At 42.3% G+C, this 25,733-nt stretch overlaps 1 protein-coding gene across 1 annotated transcript in view; it reads right to left on the bottom strand.

The window, feature by feature from the left end:
* Window positions 1–9,035: 9,035 nt before the first annotated feature.
* The window catches only part of tut4 (terminal uridylyl transferase 4), a 110,568-nt gene continuing 93,870 nt past the window's right edge, over window positions 9,036–25,733 (bottom strand). The window contains exons 29-31 of the mRNA XM_084308379.1: window positions 24,906–25,458; window positions 12,340–12,510; window positions 9,036–9,579 (exon numbers count right to left, since the gene is read on the bottom strand). Coding sequence (XP_084164505.1) covers window positions 9,491–9,579; window positions 12,340–12,510; window positions 24,906–25,458 — 813 coding nt within the window. The 3' untranslated portion in view covers window positions 9,036–9,490. The remainder of the gene's footprint in view (window positions 9,580–12,339; window positions 12,511–24,905; window positions 25,459–25,733) is intronic.

A 25,733-nucleotide genomic window follows, 5' to 3' on the forward strand; every position in this document is an offset into this window, starting at 1 on the left:
TCTTTCCTAGCCATGCTCAAGTTGCCGAGGACGCCCTAACTCATCTTTAATATCAATATTTCAAAAATCTGTGATCGAAATCATATTTTTCCTCTGCAGCCCTGAGACACAGTGCTGGCCTCCTCTCAACCCTCTAGCGGTTCAAGAGCGCCATCGGGTGGCCGATCGGCAGATCGCCCAACAGGAAGTCACCCTTTGAACCAGTAGTACTCATCCAAATGTGGTCCGGCCACACTCTATAGCTCCCGCGACTCCATCTTGAAACACTGGATAATAGATCGCTCGCCCTAACTCAATAAACAACGTTATTTGGACGTATATACTATTATACAACCTGGAAATGGATCGGATATTTCTACATCCCATAATAGGAATATTTCAGTTCCACGCTAATCGTCCAGCGGCGCGAGGAAGCCACGGTAAGATTCAGCGTTATTCTCTAACGTCTTCTTTACTAACTGCTATGATGAACATATGACCCACATTAGATGAATGGTATAACGTTGCCCACGGAATTATAAACGCCCCCTCGCCCATCATCAGATGACGTGTAGTAACTTCTAGAAGTACCTCCAGTTGACTTTTTTTATCTGGCACAGATCGCTATCAAACTATTTCATCATCAATATAATGCATTTGGAGCTATAAATCACGTTCTGGAGAAAGCTGCAGAAAAAGATAAAAACATACTTATACTTTAGACCATATTTTAGTATGAATATGTGAATGAAAAAGTTTAACGTTCATACACCCTGAACAATACATATAGGACATTGAATGGGCCCTAATAATGGCAATCTAGCAATAGAATTTAAAAAGTTATAGCCCTGCAAAGAAGGGGAACTTCTCCATAGACAAATAGAGCTGGCAAGGGATGGTATATCATGAATTTAACCTTCGGCAGTTAAAGTGTTAACACTGTTCTGAAGGTGCTACTAGGTGTGCTTTTTCAGAGACTTGCTTAATCCACAGACTTGCGACAGTGGTTCGGGAGGTAGAGCAGTCATCTGGCAATCCGGAGGTTTCCTGTTCGATTCCCGCTCCTCCCGGGCATCGTGTCGATGTGTCCTTGAGCAAGACACTTAACCCCTAATTGCTCCCGATGAGCAGGTTGGCACCTTGCATGGTTGCCTCCGCCGGCGCCGTCGGTGTGTGAATGAATGGGTAAAAATTTGATTATACAACGGCATGCAAATTTCTCGATTCTGATTGGCTGAAACAGTCAATTTACACATGGGTATTTGTAATAATCCCACGCTCTTGGTCCCAGGACCCGCCCACAACCGCATTCCTATCACTCCGCCGTTCGTGGTTTTAGGAATGAAAGCAAGATGGCGGACACGCCGGACAGTAAACATTACGAAAGGATATGGTGATTGGGTCATAAAGACCAAATGAAAAACGATTCTGTCACGGCGAATGTCTTAGTTTCTTAAACAATGTTGGATGATGTAATTGATGGGTCATGAGTCATTGTGGAACAAAATAAAAATCGCGCAAATTGATTGATTAATTGCACATTTAAAAAAATATATAATTTGACCTACTTTCTATAGAAGCAGCTGGGAGGTGCGCTGTTTTAAGTGAGCGTGGACTATTGAATTGATTGATTGCTAATTTTATTACTGTCCGCCTTGTTTCCAACTGGTTAAGTTTAGGCACTCTTTCGAAGTCGCTCTCTTTCGAAGTTGGTTAAGGTTAGAGTTTGTCTTTAGAGCAGGGCGATAGACCACCAGCCCTGATTCCAAACTCTAACCTTAACCAACTTCGAAAGAGAGCGACTTCGAAAGAGTGCCTAAATTTAACCAGTTGGAAACAAGGCGGACAGTAATCAATCAATTCAATAATCCACGCTCACTTAAAACAGCACACCTCCCAGCTGCTTCTATAGAAAGTAGGTTTAAAAAGACCCCCCCCCCCCCACTATATAGGGCAAAGAAAACTTTTTTGTTGTTGTTTTACCTACTTTCTATAGAAGCATATAAGAATGAAGTTCTATAGAAAGTAGGTTAAAAAAGAAAAGTTTGATGTGTTAAGTTTGTTGGATGTCTAGTTGAAAGACAGTTGGATGTCTTAGTTTGATGGATGTCTAGTTGAAAGACAGTTGGATGTCTTAGTTTGTTGGATGCCTGGTTGAAAGACAGTTGGATGTCTTAGTTTGTTGGATGTCTTAGTTGAGAGACAGTTGGATGTCTTAGTTTGTTGGATGTCTTACTGAGAACAATTGGATGCACTTCCGAGCTGCTTCCACATGGAGGCTGTTAACAGAATTCGACTATAGGGCGACAATAATGTGGTCAAGAGGCATGGATTCTATCTTGAGCCTTAACATGGCGTGGTTTATTATTCACATGGAAAGCAGCAGATCTACAGTTCTCTCTCTGAGAGACATGGGGGAGAGAAGGAAGTGGGAGGATACATTCACTTTTATACTTGCCCCAAGGTGGTGTACCTGGGTGGTTCCGCCTAGAGCGCCCTCTAGTGGGAACAGATATATATGCAACTAGACAGTCACTGGTGGAGACAGTTATATATGCAGGTAAACAGTTACTAGTGTAAACAGCCATATGTACTTAAGCATTACATCACGCGCAGGAGTGGTTTGTGACCAATAAACCATGCCTAGGGGTGGTCGTTAGACCCCCCTAGGCATGGTTTATTGGTCACAAATCACGACTACAAGTGGTGTAAAGCTTTTATACAACTGCCAGATTCATCCAACCTTATTTCTATACAATAAACACACATTAATCGAAGATTTATTGAAAAAACCATCCGCCAGAAAAAGTAGTTCCCACAACTACAAAAAAGACAAGTTGCCTCCATGTGGAAGCAGCTTGAAGTGCATCCAACCAAACTAACACATCCAACTGTGTATTATTGGAATGATTGAGAGAAGTTGCCTCATGTGGAAGCAGCTTGAAGTGCATCCAACCAACTAACACATCCAACTGTGTATTATTGGAATGATTGATTGAAAATTTTATTACCAGATGCAGAATGGGTACAATACAGTACGGCTCAATACACACAATTGTTAAGGGAATGCAGACCTACTTTCCATAGAACTTCATTCTTAGATGCTTCTATATAAAGTAGGTAAAACAAATTAAAAAGTTTTCTTTGCCCTATAGGAAAAAAACATTTTCTTCGCCCTATTTTTTTATTTATTTCTTTTAGCCTAAACTTAACCAGTTGGAAACCAGGGGTACAGTAATAAAATTAGCAATCAACCAATCAATCAATTCAATAGACCATGCTCACTTAAAACAGCGCTGCTTCTCTCTCAGTCTGACTCCCCCGCTGTTGCAGACAGGAGTGTGTGTGTGTGTGTGTGTGTGTATGTGTGTGTGTGTGTGTGTGTGTTTGTGGGTACGCCAGCGTCGGACAGTGTGAGAGTGAACGCTGCAGTCAGTGGGAAGGAAGTAGAAATTTAAATCAATCAATTAATCAATCAATCAATCCGCGATTTTTCCTTTGTTCTAGATTGACTCAAGACCCATCAATTACATCATCCAACATTGTTTAAAGGACTAACACATTCCCCTTGACAGAATCGCTTCATATTTAGTCGTTATGGTGCTATCAACATATCCATTTGTTGTCCGCGATCTTGTTTTCTCCCGGAGTGAGCCGGGGAGTGATATGTGATTCGGTTGTGGGCGGGTCCTGAGCCCAGGACCGTGGATTGTTGCCAATAAAGACGTGTAAATGGCCAATCAGAATCGAGAAATTTGCATGCCGTTGTATAAAGTTAGACAGTTACTAACAATCCTACACAGAACCTCTGATCTCAACAGAGGAAACTTCTCTTTTTTTTTTTTTGGGAACTACCTTTTCTGGCGGATGGTTTTCAATAAATCTTCAATTAATGTGTGTTTATTGTTAAAGCATTACATCACGCGCATGAGTGGGTTGTGAGAATTAGACCATGCCTAGGGGTGGTAATTAGACCCCACTAGGCATGGTCTAATTCTCACAACCCACGACTGCACGTAGTGTAATGGCTTTTATACAACTGGCACATTCATCCAATCTTATTGCTATACAATAAACACACATTAATTGAAGATTTCTTGAAAAAACCATCCGCCAAAAAATGAGAAGTTGCCCCATGTGGAAGCAGCTCGGAAGTGCATCCAACTGTTCTCAGTAAGACATCCAACAAACTAAGACATCCAACTGTCTCTCAAATAAGACATCCAACAAACTAAGACATCCAACTGTCTTTCAACTAGGCATCCAACAAACTAAGACATCCAACTGTCTTTCAACTAGACAGCCAACAAACTAAGACATCCAACTGTCTTTCAACTAGGCATCCAACAAACTAAGACATCCAACTGTCTTTCAACTAGACATGCAACAAACTAAGACATCCAACTGTCTTTCAACTAGACATCCAACAAACTAACACATCCAACTTTTCTTTTCTTACCTACTTTCTATATAACTTCATTCTTAGATGCTTCTATAGAAAGTAGGTAAAACAACAAAAAAGTTCTCTTTGCCCTATATAGCGGGGGGGGGGTAACGTTTTCTTTTCCCTATAGGAGTTTTTTTTTAACAGACTTTCTATAGAAGCAGCTGGGAGGTGCGCTGTTCTAAGTGAGCGTGGATTATTGAATTAATTGATTGATTGCTAATTTTATTACTGTCCGCCTTTTTTCAAACTGGTTAAGTTTAGGCACTCTTTCGAAGTTGGTTAAGGTTAGAGTTTGGAATTAGGGCTGGTGGTCCATCGCCCTGCTCTAAAGACAAACTCTAACCTTAACCAACTTAACCAAGCTCACTTAAAACAGCGCACCTCCCAGCTGCTTCTATAGAAAGTAGGTAAAAAAAAAAAATGTAAAACAAATTTGCAATCAATCAATTCACACGATTTTTATTTTGTTCCACAATGACTCATGACCCATCAATTACATCATCCAACATTGTTTAAGCAACTAACACATTCGCCGTGACAGAATCGTTTTTCATTTAGTCTTTATGACCCTATTGATCCATATCCTTTCGTAATGTTTACTGTCCGGTTTGTCCGCCATCTTGCTTCACTTCTAAAAACTTGCATGGCGGAGTGATAGTAATGCGGTTGTGGCCGGGTCCTGGGACCAAGAGCGTGGGGTTAGTACAAATACCCACGTGTAAGTTGACTGTTTCAGCCAATTAGAATCGAGAAATTTGCATGCCGTTGTATAAATAGCAATAAGGTTGGATGAATGCGGCAGTTGTATAAAAGCCATTACAGCCATTAACGACCACCCCTAGGCATGGTCTAATTCTCACAACCCACTCCTGCGCGTGATGTAATGCTTAAGTGACTAATTGTAAAGCGCTTTGGATACAAATATAAAAAAGCAGCCATTTACCATTCTACTAGCATAGGTAACACATGCTTATAATTTCTGCCTCCAATAATACATTCACAACTCTTTTTGGATGGGCTAAAATGAATCCCAGTTAATAACAAATCAGATGGGCTTCTTAAAAAGGGGTGGCCTATTCCATTAAGGTCATTCAGCCAAATGTACACAATAATGCAAAGCTTTGCGTCATACAGGTCCACATTCATATAATTCTGAGTTAACATTTGAAAACCAGTAAGTAGCTAGTTACTGTATCTATAAATTAAGTTATTATTAAAACAAACACCATAGAAGAGAAAAAAACTCCCTCACATCATGATAGTTTCCCTTGACATGGCTTTATATTTACAGTCATCTTAAAACCATGATGCAACCTCATCCTTGAGCTGCCCCAAACTGAGTTAGTCAGTCTGTGAGGAGCCTTCCGAGCCTATGATCTGATGCAGCATGGTGAACGGGTTAGGACTGCACACCACAACACCCTCCTCCTAGGCAGCGTGTCGAAGGGTCTATAAGCAAGACACTTAACCTCTAACTGCTCCCGATGAGCAGGTTGGCACCTTGCATGGTTGCCTCCGCCATCGGTGTGTGAATGTGTGAGTGAATGTGAGGTACAAATTGTAAAGCGCTTTGGATATAAATGCAGCCATTTAACATTTACAACACCACAATATCACAACAACAACCCCACGACAACACAAGCCCAACACAACACCATAACAACATGACTCCACAACAACAATACAACACAACTACAACACACCATCACAACAACACGCCCTTCAGGTCCGGAGGGTCGGCAGCACCGGGAGGAGGGCAGGCGCTGCAGAAAGGAGGTTAGGTAAATAAAGAGCTCCGTCCCGGAAAGCTGCTCCCAGAGACACACCCTGGGACCTGCAGAGAGAGCAGGAGTAGGAGAGGACAGATAATAGACACAGCAGAGGTAGGAGAGGACAGAGAAGAGACACACCCGGGGACCTGCAGGGGTAGGAGAGGACAGAGAAGAGACACACCCTGGAACCTGCAGAGAGAGCAGAGGTAGGAGAGGACAGAGAAGAGACACACCCTGGGACCTGCAGGGGTAGGAGAGGACAGAGAAGACACACCCTGGGACCTGCAGGGGTAGGAGAGGACAGAGAAGAGACACACCCTGGGACCTGCAGGGGTAGGAGAGGACAGAAAGATAAGATATTCCTTTATTGATCCCCTTGGGGAAATTCAGGCATCATAGCAGCATGGGGAGGGGAGGTACAGGTAGTAAAAACAAGCAGTGTAAACAATATAACAAATCAATATAATTAACTAACTAACTGAAATATACAGTATTCACATAAGGTGCAGTATGCATAAGGTAGTATTAGTCCTTTTTAGGTTCCTAGTAGTTGTAGTTGGATGTCTGGCAGCAGTCCCTGCCCACTGTTGTGGAGCCTGATTGGCGCTGGTATGAAGGACTGGCCGAGGCAGTTAGTTGAATGTCGGGGGGGTATGAGTCTGTGACTGAACGTGCTTCTCATCTTGACTAGCTCATCTTAGAGGGGGTGGGAGGGATTCTCCAGGATAGCAGCCAGCTTCCTTCTCACCCCCCTCTGCCACCACCTCTAGTCTGACCAGCTCGACTCCCACCACAGAGCTAGCCTTCCTCACCAGCCTGTTCAGTTTGTTGGTGTCCCTCAAGTTGATGTAGCCCCCCCAGCATGCCACAGCATAGAAGAGGACGCTGGCCACTACAGACTGGTAGAATGACTGCAGCGGTCTATTGCAACCATTAAACATCCTCAGGAGAAGAGACACGCCCTGGGACCTGCAGAGAGCAGCGGTATGAGAGGACATAGAAGAGACACATCAGGGGTAGGAGAGGACAGAGAAGAGACACAGCAGGGGTATGAGAGAACAGAGAAGACACCCTGGGACCTGCAGGGGTAGGAGAGGACAGAGAAGAGCGAAAAAAGGAGTGGACACAGGACGAGGGACTGATTTTATCATTCATACCTAGAGAGCTCAACTTCACCACACGGTACATTGAGCTGAGGCTACCTCCTGGGGTGGGGTTCAGTGAAATGAAGCAGGCTATTCTGTCGCGGCCCCACAGTGGTGGAACATAAACAATAAATAAATAAAAGGTTTTAAAGCAGATCACAATGCTTGTGAAGAGGAAATGTAGAGGTCAGAAAAGAACAGCAAAGGCGTACTTCACCAAAAAACAATGATTTCTTTTGCACACAATGTCATACACACATCCAAAAAGTCAAACGTTTTGCACACATTCTTTATTGGGAGTAAATGTGTTTGAATATGGACACCAGTGACTGATTCCTTGTCTTAATTACAGCATCGTGAAAATAACACCTAGTCTTATAGAGGATTCAATGTCCTCGATGACGTCACTGGTAGCCATATTCAAACTAATTTACTCTCAATAACTGTCAAACTACACAAAACCACACTACAGACGGTAATGTGGTAGTGAAAGAGTTAACCTTCTACAGTGTGGTTGTGAAAGGGTTAACCCTTTGTCGTGTGGCAGTGAAAGGGTTAACCTTCTGTATTGTCACAGTGAAAGGGTTAACCACTTGGTAGTGAAAGGGTTAAGAGGGTAATAAAAGGGATATGATGGTTAAACAAAAAGCTAAGTCAAATGGCTTCTCTTCTAAAAAGAAAGTCTAACAGGATATGTCTCGAGTCTATCCCAGAGCTTTGGGCCATAGACGTTAACACAGCCACACAGTGTATTGTTGGAACTTAGTCTTCAGCTAGAAGAACGGCTGTTAAAGGCCTATAATGTCAAATGTGAAAATATCTCACCATCAGTGTGATCCAGTACTTGTCCAGTACTACATGCTGAATCTACAATATCCTGCATTATCTTTTTTGTGTTATGCAACTTTGGGAGTAGACAGAAACAGACAATTTACTTGCAGTATGACCCTAGAACAGTCTACCCGAACAGCTGAGGACAGCGCAAAACTGTTGATATATAGCCTATACTTTGATACACGTGTACCTCGGACATCTGGGTGCTCCATCATGTAGACAAGGGCCCAGCGGAGGGTGGTTGCCATGGCGTCTATCCCGGCCAGAAACGGGTCAACCGCCGTTATAACCATATTGTCTTCAAAGAATGTCGCGTCTGGGCTCGACCCTGCGCACAGGGCACCAACCAACCCTCTGACATTTCTATGTAGGCTGTGGACACATGAACCCTCCAACAGTCGCAACTGAGAACGAATCACTGTGGAAGTTCCGCTGTATGACCGGCTCACCTTCTGTTCTCCGCAGTTCCTCTGAAATCAGGGTACCCACTCTTTTTGAGAAATCGTTTTTCCAGGACATTTCCAGGAATCTTTCGACAATCCAGGACAGCACTTGCTCACAAACGGTCATATGATTTACTGGTAAGGCCCTAGTATTGACACATTTAACCACCGTTTTATTCCTCTTTTTTAATGATGCAGGATTCATGATGAAGTGTCTCACGTTCATTACAGGTGAGAGAAGATTATACTTCTTCAGCATTTACCTCCTTTACCACCGCACAGAAATTAAGCATTTCAAAAGTGGTTACCAATGGTTACAGGCAGCCATGTTGGAAGAAAGAGAACACCAGGCATTCCACAGATAGGCCTCTATTGCAATCAGGAATTCAACAAACCACACTCAAGACACACAATAGTTGTTTGCTTTTTCTTTATTTTTATTTTTTTGCGTTTTAGGTTTTTCCTTTTTTTCTCTTTTTTTTCTCTTACTAGCCATCTTGTTGGCACTACATAATTAGGGGTGACATGTAAAGATTGTTTTTAAAACAAATGTCTATTCAAAGCCTTCGTCTTGTGGCAAGCAAAGTATGAATACAGCTAATAAAAATAAAGGTTTACATTTTCCTCCTTACTTTACACATAAAATAAAAACACTTTTTGAACCCCCTCAAAAATGGGGGTATTAAAATATTTGACATTTGTATCACAAATCAATGCAATGAGACGAGAGAAAAAAAACTTAAAAACTGTACAAAAATGATAAAATTCATTTTATAAAGAGTTCTTCTGACAAAATGATGCAAAGTTAGATTACATTGTTTTGCTTTGTTATGGTACAGACCACAAGCCTAATAAAATGGAGATGCAAGTTTATTTTTTCTGCTGGATGAAATTCAGATTGACATGGTGCCGGCCGTGGTGGCCCAGGGGGACATGCTGATTGGGGTGCACCACAGAACCTGAGCAGGAAGGCAAAGGTCAAAGGTCAAAACTCAATGCTCACAGAGACTTTGAGGTGTTATTTGAAGAGTATTGAAAAGGTGTTCATTGTGAAGCGACTGCAGGCTTGTAGAATCCCAATCGCAATGCATCCAAACGGCTTCAGAGTATCGCGACAGTATGGAATCAGGAGATGAGCATATTGCATACTGAGGCCATGGTTAGGCGTCGGTTACACACAGGGTGTTTTCGTTTCGCTTAAGATGAGTTTCGCTTTCCAGAGCGCAACGTAGTGACAGCCGAGTTAGACATTGTTTTGCGATCTGAGCACTTTCGTTTCGTCAGAACGAGGCGTGGTCAGACCGCAACGGATCGCGTCTCGAATTCAGCACTGAGCATGAGGTAGTTACCTTGGATGTGCCAATACACTTCCTGCAAAAAAATCAACAAGCCACCATCTTTAAATGCCTCCGTGAGCTATTTAGCCAATGTAGCACTTATTTTTCAGCAAAGAAAGTGCAATAAAAGTGCAATAAACAAAACGGATACATTCACTGTGTGTTCTGCCTCTCATTTGTTGATGAAACAAAACTAACATCAACACAATTGACCACCAAGAGCGGATATTTTAGTCTCACAAAAAGATCTCCGATGTTGTTAGCTACATGCTAACGTGAATGGAATATGCCAGTACAACAGTATAGCATTGTGGCTAGCAGCTATCGTTAGCTCACGTTAGCCAGCCAGCACCAAACTGATGATATCAGGAGCTATCAGTAGCTAGATAACATTAGACAATGCCTCATGTATTAAACAAAGGTGAATAGATGACTGGGCCATTTTGTTTAATGCTTGTTAAGATTGAAAGAGGAGCTCTGAGCTAACAGGGTCCGATAGCTAACGTTAGCTCACGTTAGCCAGCTGCTCATGCAATCGTTAATGCTAGCAGAATGAATGGATGTAAACTTTATTTAACATATTGCAGAATGGGTACAATACAATACGGCTCAATACAAACAATTGTTAAGGGAATGCAGACTGTTGTAGCTTGGACTGGGGTCCTTATAACAATAACTTGACAACACATGGTAGCTGCAGCTATTTGGGACAGCTCTGTCGTCACCGGACGTTGGTGAGGGCACGCAGATGTCGGTATCTACTGCGCATGGGCGTTGAGCAACAACGGCTCCGCGCAGATTACATGACACGTTGTCGGTGAGTTTTGGCGAGTATCCAAAACGAAAACACCTTTTCAGCGTCGTCAGTAGGGCAACGTGTTTTCCTGCCAAAACGGCATTTCTATTTAACTGGGACAGCAAACGTATTCATTCAGCAACAAAACAAAAACAAAAACACCTAGTCTAAGGCCATGGTTAGACTAGGTATTTTTGTTTTCGTTTTGTTGCTGAATGAATACGTCTAATGTTATCTAGCTCCTGATAGCTCCTGATATCATCAGTTTGGTGCTGGCTGGCAAACGTGAGCTAACGTTAGCTGCTAGCCACAATGCTATACTGTTGTACTGGCATATTCCATTCACGTTAGCATGTAGCTAACAACATCAGAGATCTTTTTGTGAGACTAAACTATCCGCTCTTTGTGGTAAATTGTGTTGATGTTAGTTTCGTTTCATCAACAAATGAGAGGCAGAACATTTATCAGTTTTGTTTATTGCACTTTCTTTGCTGAAAAATAAGTGCTACATTGGCTAAATAGCTCACTGAGGCATTTAAAGATGGTGGCTTGTTGATTTTTTTGCAGGAAGTGTATTGGCACATCCAAGGTAACTACCTCCCCGCGCATGCTCAGTGCTGAATTCGAGATGCGATCCATTGCGGTCTGACCACGCCTCGTTCTGACAAAACGAAAGTGCTCAGATCGCAAAACAAATGTCTAACTTGGCTGTCACTACGTTGCGCTCTGGAAAGCGAAACTCATCTTGAAAACAAAACGAAAATACCCTGTGTGTAACCGACACCTCAGACTAGTAATGTCTAGAGCAGCGGTTCTCAAAATATGGGTCGCAAGCCAAAGTGGGGTTGTGGGTAGGTGATTGTAGAGTACGGTAAATAAAATAAAATTATTTTTTAAAATTATGTTCTGGCAACATATTTTTGCTAAATATGCCTCATTTTATAAATGTGTATTGATAACATAGTGCCGTAATACAATTTTCTAATAAATATGCATGATCAAGTTCAACATGTGCTTTTATTTTTATATTCCTTAATTCCACGTTGAAATGATGCGATACATCGTGGGTTCGTGGTATGAAAAAGCTTGAGAACCCCTCGTCTAGAGTGAATAATAACATGCATAACAATGGTGACCTCTAATCTAGTTACACAGGAGCTATGTGGATGTGTTACGGTGTGTTAACTCAGGTTGTGTCACTATTTTAACATCTATATGTGTCCTTCATTCCAACAGCCATCAGACTATACAATGCATCACTGTGCCTCACTGCATCACTGAGGACAGAGTGGCAGTTACCATCTTCCTGGACTTAGTTCGAAACAGCACTGTGCAATACTACACCTACTGTGGACCTCAGTATATTTTTACTGTATATTGTATTCCATTTTTATTCTACTCTTATCCTAGGCAACTTGATTTGATTCGTTTTATTATTCTAATTCGTGACCTGTTCTGTCTAAATGTTTAAATGTTGAGCGATTTGCAGTGTCAAATTTCCTACGGGATAATAAAAGTATTTCTATTTTATTCTATTCTATTACAAGTACAACACACCCTGTTTTTTAGTGTGTAGCCTCTCTCACCTTGGGCCATGAAGGGCTTGCCGGGCTGGAAGCCTCCGTTCCCTTGCTGGAGGAAGTTCTGGGGCATGCGGTAGGGCCAGGATGGGGGGATGGAGAACTGGGGTGAGTTATTGTGCTCCCAAGACCGAGAGCCTTGGGTTACACCCCTGAACGGTCCCTGGTAGCCCGGATCTGTAGAGACAAGAGAGAGAGGGGTAAAGATAATCAAAAAACATTCAACAGCATAATAAACAACAACAGTATAATAACTCCTAAGGCTGAGATCACTTATCGATAACTGTGAAATCGATAATTGGAGTCACTTATCGTTTTTTTTTTAATATACTTTTCTTAAAAAAGAAAAACAACTATTATTTAACGTTAGTTTGTGTGTGTGTGTATGTGTCGTGGGCCAACTACAGAATAGCAAAAACTACAGTGATTGCACGTGAAACACACAAACTAACATTAAATCGTATTTTTTTTAAGAAGTATTTAAATTTGTTTACACCTGCAAAATAACAATAAAAAAAGAAAATCTATATTTATCTGTAATTGTCCCGATTTATCGATTCTTCCAAATGGCATATCGTCTCAGCCTTAACACATTGGTTGCCAACAACGAGATTTCTCGTTATTGACCGCCATGCGTTGGTTGCCAATAACGAGATTTCTCGTTATTTAATCGTTATTTCTTTTATTAGCGATATCCATTCATTGTTCATCCGTCCAGCCTGACGTTATCATTGGGAATGGCTCTGAGCTCGAAAAGGGCAAATACCGCCCCCTATCGTCTCCCGGATGGTAATGCACATTGTTGGATTGGATTGAGTGAAAAAGTGCATCAGAGAAAAACTCAGGTCCAGGGTTTCCCCATCTCTGGCAAGCAGTGTGTTACCAGATTCACTGGCGAGGCTCGGAGCAGCTTTCGATTATGCGTTTCGGACTATAACGTTGGATCAATAAACGCGATCAATATTTGGAATGGCGATCAGGAATTGGATTCATCTTTTTGCAGAACATATGATCTGAGGTAAGGAATCTATGTTACCAGTTTTGGGTTAATCAGAGTTGTTTTTCACAGGGGCGGTCAGGTGGCGTAGCGGAGATTGCGCTCGTCACCAATGCAAGAGGCTGCGGTCTCGACTCCCGGAGTCAGCATTGCCTTGGCTTGGGCTGATCGCTATACTAACTCGTTTGGCTGGGTTAGGGGGAGGGAAGCCGTGGGTGGGAAACTGCCGTTGTGGACAGCGACGCCTACAGGGCAGGTCTGGGCGCTTGCTCAGCGGAGGCAGGACTTGAGGAAGGCAGCGTGACCTCCCACGCGTTACACTTCACCAATGAGAGCCCTCGCTGCCAGGTGAGAAGAGAGCCACTGGCTGTCGCCGCACGTGTCTGAGGAAGCGTGCCGATACTTCAGGGTTCCCTTGTACCGACCAGCAGGAGAACATGCGCACAACAACCAGGTAGGGGAGGGGGGGGGGAATTGGCACAACGACTAAATTGGGACGGGGAGAAAACAGAGAAAAATCTGATACACAAAAATTAAAAAAAATAAAGTTGTTTTCCACAGCGTTCACAATGTGTGTGTGTATTTTTCAGCCCGTTTTTGTATCATGCATAAGAACACAAATACTCTCGATAATCTAGCGTTTATTTGAAAACTATTCATAAATCAGCCGGAAAATGACAACGTGTTTTGTGTATTCCAGTAAATGGCTATATTTTTTTCTTTCTAGAAATCTCCAAAACTATACTCTTATTCAAAACGGAAATGTACTGATGAAAAAACGATCTGTTTCGTACATGTTGACTGCAAGCAAGTCATTGTTAAGCGATTAGACACACAGCCATCATTTAAGATATAGTTTAATCGCTTGCAAATGTGCTCATCCTCCCATTGATTTAACGTGCTGGCATCCAAGCGATAAATCGTCATATCCGGCTGGCAACCAATGTGTTAACACATTCAGAGCCACGCCCTTATGACCATATTAGGGCTAGCGCGCAAACACTGAGGTCAATGGGCGGACGGGGACATTTGCGAACGCTTAAACTACATTTTAAATTATGGCTGTGTCTAATACACCCGTCGCTTATCAATGACTTGCTTGCAGTCAACATGTACGAAACGGATTGTTTTTTCATTGGTACATTTCCGTTTTATACCGTTTTGAATAAGAGTATAGTTTTGGAGATGTCTAGTAATTCCAGAGAAATTCCACGATAATAGCTCTTTAGTGGAATACACAAATCACGTAATTTTTCGGCTGATTTATGAATCGTTTTCAAATAAACGATTATCGATAGTATATGTGTACTTATGCACGCTAGAGAAGCGGGCTGAAAAATCGATTATCCATGTCGTGGTCAGCGCTAACGTTACGCACACACACACGCTGCGATGGCGGAGAAAAAACATCTGATTAACCCAAGACTGGTAACAGAGTCCTTACCTCACATCAGATGTTCTGCAAAAAGATTAAAAAATCGTGTTTATTGATCCAACATTATAGTCCAAAACACATAATCGAAAGCTGCTCCCAGCCTCCCCAGTGAATGTGGTAACAGCTACTGCTTGCCCGAGAAGGGAAACCCTGAGACCGGAGTTTTTTTCTGATGCACAGTCCCACCCAATCCAATGATGTGCAATACCATCCGGGAGACGATAGGCGGCGGTATTTGCCCTTTTCGAGCTCAGACCCATTCCCAATGATAACGTCAGGCTGGATGGATGAAAAATGTATGGATATTGCTAATAAAAGAAATAACGATTAAAACCTGAGTATTCTCTGGTTTTCTCGGGTCTTGGCACTCAACGCATGGCGAGTTAACCCGACTAATCTCGTGGTTGGCACTGAATGGGTTAAATAACACTATACAAATATATACTTCCCAGTGTTTTTGTGTGCACCACAACTACTGTGTTCCCATCACCAGTGTTGTAATAAACAATAATGCCTGTTTCAAGCCACTGGTGCTTCTTACCTGAGCAAACTCTCAGCATAGACAGAGGGAACGTACGTCTAAAATTGTACAACAGATTAATCAGTTTTTAAAACCCACTCAGTCTGTGGTCAGATACAACAACATGTACAACTAGGGATGCACCAATATTCATCAGATACAACAACATGTACAACTAGGGACGCACCAATATTCATCAGATACAACAAGTACAACTAGGGACGCACCAATATTCATCAGATACAACACGTACAACTAGGGATGCACCAATATTCATCAGATACAATAACAAGTACAACTAGGGACGCACCAATATTCATCACCTTTTCACTGCCTCTCCAATCCAATTAATTAAAAACCAATTATCGTTTGACCAAAAAAAGGGACACATTATGGAAAGTGGGTTTTTGCCTAGTCTGTGTGGATTTGAGTCTGAAATGTTCTTTAGGGCAAATTGAACATTTGACCAGGGTTTTGAAGTCTTCAGATTAAAAGAATTACTGCCCTTTGTGACATCACATGATAGGGGTGTGGACATTTCTCGATTCTAAGATGCATCGCGATGCGGACGATTCAGCATCGATCCAGTGACGGAACATAATCGATTATTAAAATAAATGCTTTCCCCCTCTCTTGCTAGCTTTTATGTTCTTTTACAATGTAGTGCTTTGGGATTTGCTCCACAACTATAAAGCACCCTACAAATCAAATATATTATTATTATTGTATTATTAACACTTTCAGCACCACGCTATATCCCCATCTGCGCTGCCGTGGGCCACGCTTAAAAAGATGGTCATTTTCACGGTGCTTCACGATGTTTGCAGAGCTATATCTATATTCTATATTATAGCTATGGAGACAATACTATGGCTCATTTGACAGTCACTATCTCTCGTTCAACATGTAAAAAAAATTGTAAATTCTCTCATGTATACGTTCGCATGTTACTCCGTGGTGAATATTGTATAGTTTCAGAGTGATCCGGGCTAATTCCTGGAAGCTGAGTTATGGAGCGATATGTGCATTTTGCGAAAGTCGTTTGTGTTGCTCGCCTGGACACGATACTATTTCTAAATCAAAGGTATATAATAGGTATTATGTTTCATCATGAAGGCATCAAAAGGGGGGGGGGGGGGGTCGTTTTGTGATGCTCTGATCGTCAGCAACGGCATACGTTTTGGAGTACATGACATATGATCGTTGCGATCGATGTGAAATCATTGTAGGATCAAAGTAGGATTGATGTAGTAAGGGAATTATATATGAAAATCTGCAAACTAAATCCTTACCAATCAATTTCTTTACTAATGTGTTTGTAAAGGTGTGTAGTAAGATGTATTAAAAAGTTGAAGTTGAAATCCTGTATGTTTTTTCATAACAACTGCTCAAAGTTGAGGTACCGAATACTGATTTCTGAAAAATCTAAAATGTTCTGTTTGGCATTGGGTAACTTGTGAGGGGTCAAACTAGGGTTTTTTCATGATTCTGAGTTGATTGCAATCATGTATTTTTCACTAAAATCATTCCTTGGTTGAAAAAAGGCCACGCCCACTCTTATATTTAAATTCAAAAGTAGCTTTATTTGTAGTTATAAGTAGTTACAAGTGCTGATCACTTTACAGACTCCACATGCTGAGATGCACTTAACGCCATTCCTCTTGCAGCTGCACCGCCGGTTGCTGCAATCTCTGTTACAGTTGCAGCTTGTGAACTGCAGTAGCTCCTCAGGAGCCATGGGGTCTAGTGTTGGGACTGGCTCATAGCCATGTACACCTAATGTCCATCCATAGTCACTGGGGTTCAGAGACATACTCTGCAGAAAGATCCAGTCCTGGGTTTGTAGGTAGGCACGGAGAGAATACTGTTCAGCTGCACCCTCTGTTGGAGGTAGAGTTTCTGGTTTGATCAGCCCTGCCGCTGCCTTCCGTGATAACATGTTGTGTCGAATTTCACCCAAATCAGTACCTGGTGCATGGTAAATGTACTGGAAGATGGTAGTACCAGCCTGTATCACTGCATCATTAGTAGCTTGTGTGTCAATGAAGATGTCCATGTGTTCATCAATGTCCCCTGCACAGAACCTGCAAAAGAAATGCACTTTGAGATTTGTTTAAAATATAAAGTGAAATAGAAAAAAAATATACATTATTATTATTACCTGTCAAATAAGGTTGTTTTCCCATGGCCAGCTATTGCAGAAACCGTATCACAACCAGTGAAGATGTGACAAAAGAGCAGGTAGCATCTCTTTCTTTCAGAGAGAGCTTCACGGATCCTTCTGACATAGGAGCCCTTTGATGTTGTGAAGAAGAGTGGATGGTTGGTGCTTGGAATATGGTGTACTAGCATCACCAGCACATCTGCACCTTCTGCCCGCACCTGAAAATAGAACAAGATATGCAAAGCATGTTGCACTATACAATACCAGATAAAACTATTCAAGTTTGAATACTCGAGAGTGAATACTTTTGTTTCCAAAGTAATTGCAGTTTATAAAAATAAAATAAGCTACCTACACAAATGCTACTAACCTCAACAGTCATCTGTAGCAGTGGCCAATGCCTCTCACAATCGAAGTGTCAGCATGTCACACTGCTCCACTGTGATGTTATCTGAATGTTGAAGAGGAGGTGGATTAGCTCACTCTTGTTATTGGTGTTGTCCAGGAACTTTGCTCTTGGTGTCCAGTGTATCATATCCGGTCGAATCTGGAGATCACAGCATGACTTCTTAGCGCGCCAAATGTGGTCATGATCTTTTGGTGATCGGCTGTAGCCATCAAAGACAACAATGATCTTCTGAGAGCGGCGGCCTGCTGTACGTAGCTCAAGTAACTGTTGGCAATCTCCTGCCAAGTCTGACCTTGTTCCCACTTTACCATGTAGAGAAGCCATTCGCCATCAACTACAAGAGTGGAGCAGGATTGGTTAGTGAGGTCAAGTGGATCAGTTAACTCCTTCAGGCTAGTCTTGGAAAAGCCTGCCTTGTTCATTTTCTGATCTTTATTGCTGAAGAGGGACAATGGGAAGGGAGTCAGCTCATACTCCAATCATGGCTGGAGTAACAGACCACGTGGTTTCCATGGGCAGTGAAACTTTCGAATGTCTCCTTGTAAGCAGGCAAAGTTTCGAGTTGCTTCATGAGTTGACAGTACAGCCGTGCACCCTTGGTATATTGATGATGCCCTGCAGCCACAAAGATGTCCAGCATCCTGCTAACAATGCAGCACTGGTGGCCGTTGTGATCTGCAAGCCGCTCAATTCTGATGAAGACATTGATCACATCTACCATGTAGTGGTACTGCACCCAGAGAGCAGGCGTTCTTCCTCCTTCAGCAAGTCTTTTGAAGGTTTCTTCAAACCGCTGTTCAAACAGTGCCACTACTGGATCTGTGTGTCTGGCTCCCATCTTCCCATCAGCTACCTTCTCCATGAAAGTCCTCATTTCACAGAGTTCCTCCTCGGTGAAGGCATGTTTCATGACGTGCTGATAGATGGCTGCATCGATGAGGAGGTGAGCATGGATTGCCTTGTCAAAACATCCTCCATCCAGGATGTGGTTGGCTGTCGTACTCCCTGGATAGATCAGCTGGATCAGCTCCAGTAGTCCAGAATCCTCCATGATGTTTCCAATGGATCCAAGGTATGACTTCAGCAGGTGAAATCCACCCAACCTCGGCATGATAGGTAGATTTGTCTGTTTTATGATGTCCACAGCCTTCAGCCAGATCGGAAGATCGAATGTCACTGTAGTGACTCTGTCTGCAGAGAGCCGTGTGCACTCTTTGAGAGTGGTGAAGATGGTGTTGAGGTCATTAGGGTCACCATCAATGATTGGGAGGAAGTCGATCTGTGTGCGCTGCTTGACATCATCTGCATGGATACTCTTCATCCAGCCATTCAAGTTAGAGTGTGGGAACTCAGGATCCTGGGCTTTGATCACCCACCCTGCTGCCCAGAGTGTATCGCCCGGAGTGAGGAATAGCTGGTCATGTGTCACAGAAGAGGCAAGCTCAGTAATGGGAAGAAATGTGATGATGTTTATCCCTGTCCTTGTTCTGTTGGTGAATGGAAGAATCTTCACTTCAGCTCCTCTCAGGATCTTAGCTTTGTCAAGTGCCTTCAACCTCACTCTGTGGACAGCTGTTGTCGTCTGGGGATCTGGCAAAGATGGTGCCGGAGAGGTGACTTTGATCCAACCCATTGAATGGAAAGGAGTGTTTCCCTGAATAGAGACAATGTTTAAATCTATATTGTCTCCGACAAACTGAGTGAATACATTGGTTGTTTCCCCAACCTCCATGGCCTCCATGACCACCCGATTGTCATGGCTAGTTTCACTTCCACTGGCTGTTGTAAATGATAGATCCTCAAGTGCAGAGTCAACCGCAACCTCATCATCGATCTGCTCATCAGTTTCTTGGATGCCATCTCCATTCCTGTCATTAAGGAAGCAGTATTTTGCAACATTGACAACTAATCATGGAGTAATACATCATGGATTTAACGTTAGCTAGCTAACCATGTTATTGCGCCTACTGTTACACAGCTAACAAGTAAGCAAAGTTGACAACTTGTACAGTATGTTACATTACATTACCAAAGTAGTGACATGAAATATTTCAAGTAAAGAATTTAGATAATACTTACATATCAGGCGTAAAAAGCAGGCTGTCCATGATCAAATGAAGGTTGCAAATGGCTTCAGCATGTTAACTCTAAACTTCCTCACCCTGAATGCCAACCAACTAGCAACTACCACTAAACAATAATAAGTCCTAAAAGGGCAAATAGTAAAATAATCAAACAATGTTTATGCTAGCAGTGGAAAGGCATTGTGGGGGGGTGGAGGGGCCGAGCAGGAATCATTCCACAAAGGAATGATTTTAGTGAAAGATAAATGATTGCAATCAACTCAGAATCATGGAAAAAACCCTAGTTTGACCCCTCACAAGTTACCCAAGGCCAAACAGAACATTTTAGATTTTTCGAAAATCGGTATTCGGTACCTCAACTTTGAGCAGTTGTTATGAAAAAACATACAGGATTTGAACTTCAACTTTTTAATACATCTTACTACACACCTTTACAAACACATTAGTGAAGAAATTGATGTAAGGATTTAGTTTGCAGATCGGTCAAATATTTGATAAAATGCCCTTACTGGAGGTATTCCAAAATGAATATTCCAATTGTCTGATCGCGATTTCCAGTATTGATGTCCATCGGGTCCCTGACATGAAATGGGACAAACTATGCATCAAGTGTGCTGGACGCGTTCCAAGTGGCTCGAATGAAGCATTTCACTTGCCCAGGTCCCATTTCTCCGCCCGGACCATATAAAATGTAACAGTGTGAAATAAGGTTTCAAAGAGGAGGCGATACTGCTACCTAGCAGGATTCGGTCAGCATTGCAATCTCGAGGTCTCAGAATGAGTCCCAATGATATACAATGATAGTGAGACTGTATAGAATATTAAAATCGAATAAAAGAAAAACCGATGAAAACCTGAGTGCTGAGTATAGTCAACTCCGAGTAAACTCATAGAAAATACAGCATCAGGCTATTCTAAAAGTATTGATACTAATAAAAAAAGTATTGAACCGTTTTTAACAGCTGGGTATCAAGATCTTTCTAGTATCTGTATCATGCAACACTAGTAAATACATTCATTTTGACATTCTGATTTAAGGCAAGACACCCCAGGTGAATAGGCAAATATACTTTTTTTTGTTGATTTTGAGATTGTTATACTTTGCTTCTATGAAACTACTAGTAAAACGTCAATAACACACATTTTGTTGTTTATTTTACTTCATTTTGCCTTATTGCATCCATACATGTGCACATATTTAACACTTTCGCGGCCACTGGGGCCCGTCTAATATAATGGTAGAGGGCCAGCTTTTGTAAACAAACATGGGGGTGTTTGTAGAGCTAAATCTATACTTTATAGTATTGCTATCTGTCCATTTTCATTGTCAATTGAGTCCATAAACCGTCCCTTCAAAATAGCTTAAAGAAAAAGAAAAATGCATCAATAGGTTCTCGTTTTATAGCGCCGTGAATATAAGCATTATAGCGGATTTGGTCTAGTATATTTTCTGGAAGGCTAGTTATAGAGCTAATAGCTGCTAACGTTATATCCAATGGCATTTCCGTTTTACAGATGCTACAGAAATAACTCAAACTGCATATGATCCGGACGATCCCAAAGCATGTATGCATGAAAGGGGGGACGTCGTTTATTATTATCGATTACCAATAACCGTGTTCGTCTAAGTAGCCACATACGCTGGTCGGCTGGTTGAGTATCATAGCAAGCTCTGATCAGCATGTAATTTACGTGAAAAAGATCTTACCATGAGCCGGTTGGATCCCCCCCCGAGCATTTCCCCGTTATCGATCGCCATCTGGTAGATCGATATGTCCATTGGCTGATGATAAATCCCCTTATTGCATGGTGAAATCTGCGATTCGAAACGTAATCCAAGCTACAGGCTGCAGATCCAGAATCCAGCTAACTGAAATCTCCGTTGAAAGAAAAAAAATAGACTGATCCGTTCGCCCACAGGGCACACTGCAGTAGCGTGATAGCACCCCTAAGAGGATCTGGCCAGTATTGCACCTTGTCAAATTCATAGAGTAGGGAAAATCTGCAGTGCCGCTCGGCGACCTTGAATAGGTTATTAAAATGGAATAAAAGCAATAACAACTTCCCACGGAGATCTCCGTGATTCTGTCCACAACGCATGGATTCGAAACACGGATTTCTCCGTGCTTCGTCCCCAATGTGTTAACACTTTGATTGCCTAAGGCTAAATTCATGATATACCATAGGTTGCCAGCTCTATTTGTCTATGTAGAAGTTCCCCTTCTTTGCAGGGCTATAACTTTTTAAATTCTATTGCTAAATTGCCATTATTAGGGCCCATTCAATGTCCTATATGTATTGTTCAGGGTGTACGTTAAACTTTTTCATTCACATATTCATACTAAAATATGATCTAAAGTATAAGTATGTTTTCATCTTTCTCCAGAACGTGATTTATAGCCCCAAATGCATTATATTGATGATCAAATAGTTTGATAGCAATCGGCGCGATATAAAAAAATCCAACTGGACGGACTTCTGGAAGTTACTACACGTAATCTGATGTTGACCGGATGGCCGAGGGGGCGTTTATAATTCCGTGGGCAGTGTTATACCATTCATCTAATGTGGGTCAAATGTTCATCATAGCAGTTAGTATCGTACACATTGAAAAATAACGCTGAATCTTACCGTATCTTCCTCGCGCCGTTGGCCGATGAGCGTGGAACAGACATTTTCCTATTATGGGATATAGAAATATCCGGTCCATTTCCAGGTTGTATAATAATATATACGTCCAAATCATGTTGTTTTTTCGAGTTATTTGCAGCGATCGATGTTCACTGTGTGAAGACTGAGTCTCTCTAACATTAGCGAGTGCCCGGACCACATATGGAGTGAGTCCTGCCGGGTTAAAGGTAACATCCGTTTTTTCGATCTGCCGATCGGCCACCAGATGGCGGTCTTAAACCGCTAGAGGATTGAGAGGAGATCACACTTGTGTCTCAGGGCCCCGGAAAGGAAATATGATTCCGATCACAGATTTTTGAAATATTGATATCAAAGACGAGTTACGGCGCCTTCGGCAACTTGAGCATGGCGGGGAAGGACGCCTAAAAGCGTCTTCCGGCAGTTAAAGTGTTAATAGGGGCCTCATTTGCAAATATAAACATAAAATTCTGAAAACGTGCAATATATTTTTTCTTAGTTTATATGTACATAACAAACTGGGAAACTTTCATAGTGATATCTATTCATATTTCTTTGCCTATTAGGGGGTACTACACTGTTACTACACTGTTTGTAGCCTGTGTGTAGTTCTGTTCAGTTCAATAACATCATTATTATTATTATTCAGTTATCAGGCATGTGTTTAGGTTGTCAATTACTAATAGTTTGATTAGGTATTGCGTTTGTAAATAGCTACAAAAAAAAAAAAAAAAAAAAAAAAAAAAAAAAACATAATTCCTCTAATAGTGACCGGTTTTCAATTACAAACCGGGTCTCTATTAATGGCCGGGTGCGCTCTTGAGCTAAGCAATTATAAGCCGACCTCCTAATACAAGCCGGGTTACTAATATACTGAGCTGCATACTGAGCTGCTAAGGTAAAGTTACTTGATTTCACTTTGAAAACGTTGAAATGACCAGTGACCACCTGTAATTGCACTGTTTACTATTTCATACAGTACTTTGTTTCAATAAATGAACCCAGTACATTTTACTGGGTTCAAACTGACACAAAATGTTGATTTATTCATTATGATCTGTTTGAAAATTTGAAATATAGGCCTCTCTCTTATACATGCCTCCTCCTAATAAAAGCCTGGTACCCGCTACAGTTTAAGCAAATACAAGCCCGGGTCACTATTAGAGGAATTACGGTATGGCATTTTACAATACAGAACTTTGAAGGCGTTTTCCCAAAAATTAGTTTTTATGCATTTTTCTTACACGCAAGGGTAGACATGTACCATTCCATAGCACCTACACACACCATACTTTCCACATTTCTTCCTATATATATATACCCTGCATCTTTTTACAGAGGGGTTTGTTGATATATCATTCATAGCCTGATTTATAGTACATTTAGACCAAAAAACATGGCGAAAATTGATTTTTTTTATGACTAGTCAGCATTTCCTGATTCATGGGATGCTAAAAAGACATATCCACAATCCCTTCTGTAAAATGTTCACTGTGTTATGCGTCAACATAATGAAACAATTTTTTTTAAATCTGGCATCATCCAATGTTGGTATTTATACCCAAACGTCATATGCAAATTAGTGCATATTTAATTAGGTAATGCCTATTTTGCATATATAAACATAAGACCTCAGAAAACTTGCAATACATTTTTTCTAAGTTGTTATGTACATAACAAACTGGGAAAGTTTCATAGTGATATCTATTCAAATATTTTTTTTGCCTATTCACCTGGGGTGTCTCACCAGCTGGGTATCGAGATCTTTCTAGTATCTGTATCATGCAACACTAGTAAAGACATTTATTTTGACATTCTGATTCAAGAACTTTCTAAATAAAAGAAAATTTATATATCTTGTATTAATTGATGAAAAAGTAGCCATGTGCAGTAATATAGACTATAAAATTGAGGATGTAATATATTATTGAGCTGCATTGAGATGCATCGTAGAATCTAATCGTGGACAGCTGAATCGTAATCTAATCGAATCGTGAGGCCTGTGAAGATTCACAGCTCTATCACATGGGCAGTTATTCAGATTAATCGATTTATCCATTAAGAGATATCGAATATCTTTCAATGTTTAAACAAGATGTTTCCTTGATTTCGTACACGTTACGCGCGTCTCTTGGAATCAGGTTTCAGTATTCCTAGCCCCTCTAGCCGGACATGATAATATACAGTGCCAGCGTCAGTACGGCGACGGGTGCATCCCTGCATAGTACAACACAGCCGCAGAGCGACACCCACAGAGACAGAGCGACGCAGACGGACAGACAGACACAGAGCGCCGTGATCACCCGGTGAGTACCTGACTTGCCCACGGTGCCGTTCCCCACCAGTGACCCCTGCTGTGCCAGGTGATTGTGCCAGTGCCCATCGCGTCCCCCCGGCACCACGCCCATGCCCAGCTGCCTCCCCCCCGCCGGCTGGGCGAAGATGATGCTGGGGTCGTTCAGGTTCATGGGGCCGCCCCCCGACACCCCGGGGTTCCCGTTGCCGGGTGCCGCTGGGGGGCGCAGGGGGAACTTGAGGCCCGGCGGGGAGGGGGCGGCGCCGGGCGAGGAGGACTGGAGGACGGGTCCGTGGATGGGCCAGGACGTGGAGGGGAGGTGCACGGGGTGGTGGGGCTGGTGCTGCTGGTGCGAGGGCAGGAGGCCCAGGGCGCTGAGGGCCCCCGGGTGGTACTGACCCGGGTGGGGGGTGGGAAGGTTGAAGAGGGGGAGGGGGACCTGGGGGTGGGGGGGCTGCTTGGGGGGGCCGGAGGAGGTGGTCTTGCTCTGGGGGGAGCTGGAGGACTGAGAGGAGGTCTGGGAGAACGGAGCGGGCTGGGGGGAGTAGGGGGGCGTCTGCCGACTATCTGACTGTCAAAGAAAAAAGAAAGACAGTGTTAAGAGTCACTAAAGGGGACAAAAAGATGTAACTCAGGGTTTCTTAAACTTTTGACATGCGACATTCTACAGGCTAGTAAGGCTGCCTGGCTTTCACAGAGGCCTCTGTGAATCGGATATTATTAGTAATTTACAATTAAATTGGTAATTTTTCTACAGACCCTATTATCATACCAGGGGACCCAACAAAAATGGGTCAATCTGGCTAAAGTCAACGCTCTGTCCTCAGTCATGTTCAACAGAAATCT

The sequence above is a fragment of the Notolepis coatsorum genome, assembly GCF_963971535.1.
Source record: "Notolepis coatsorum genome assembly, chromosome: 2".
Lineage (NCBI taxonomy): Eukaryota > Metazoa > Chordata > Actinopteri > Aulopiformes > Paralepididae > Notolepis > Notolepis coatsorum.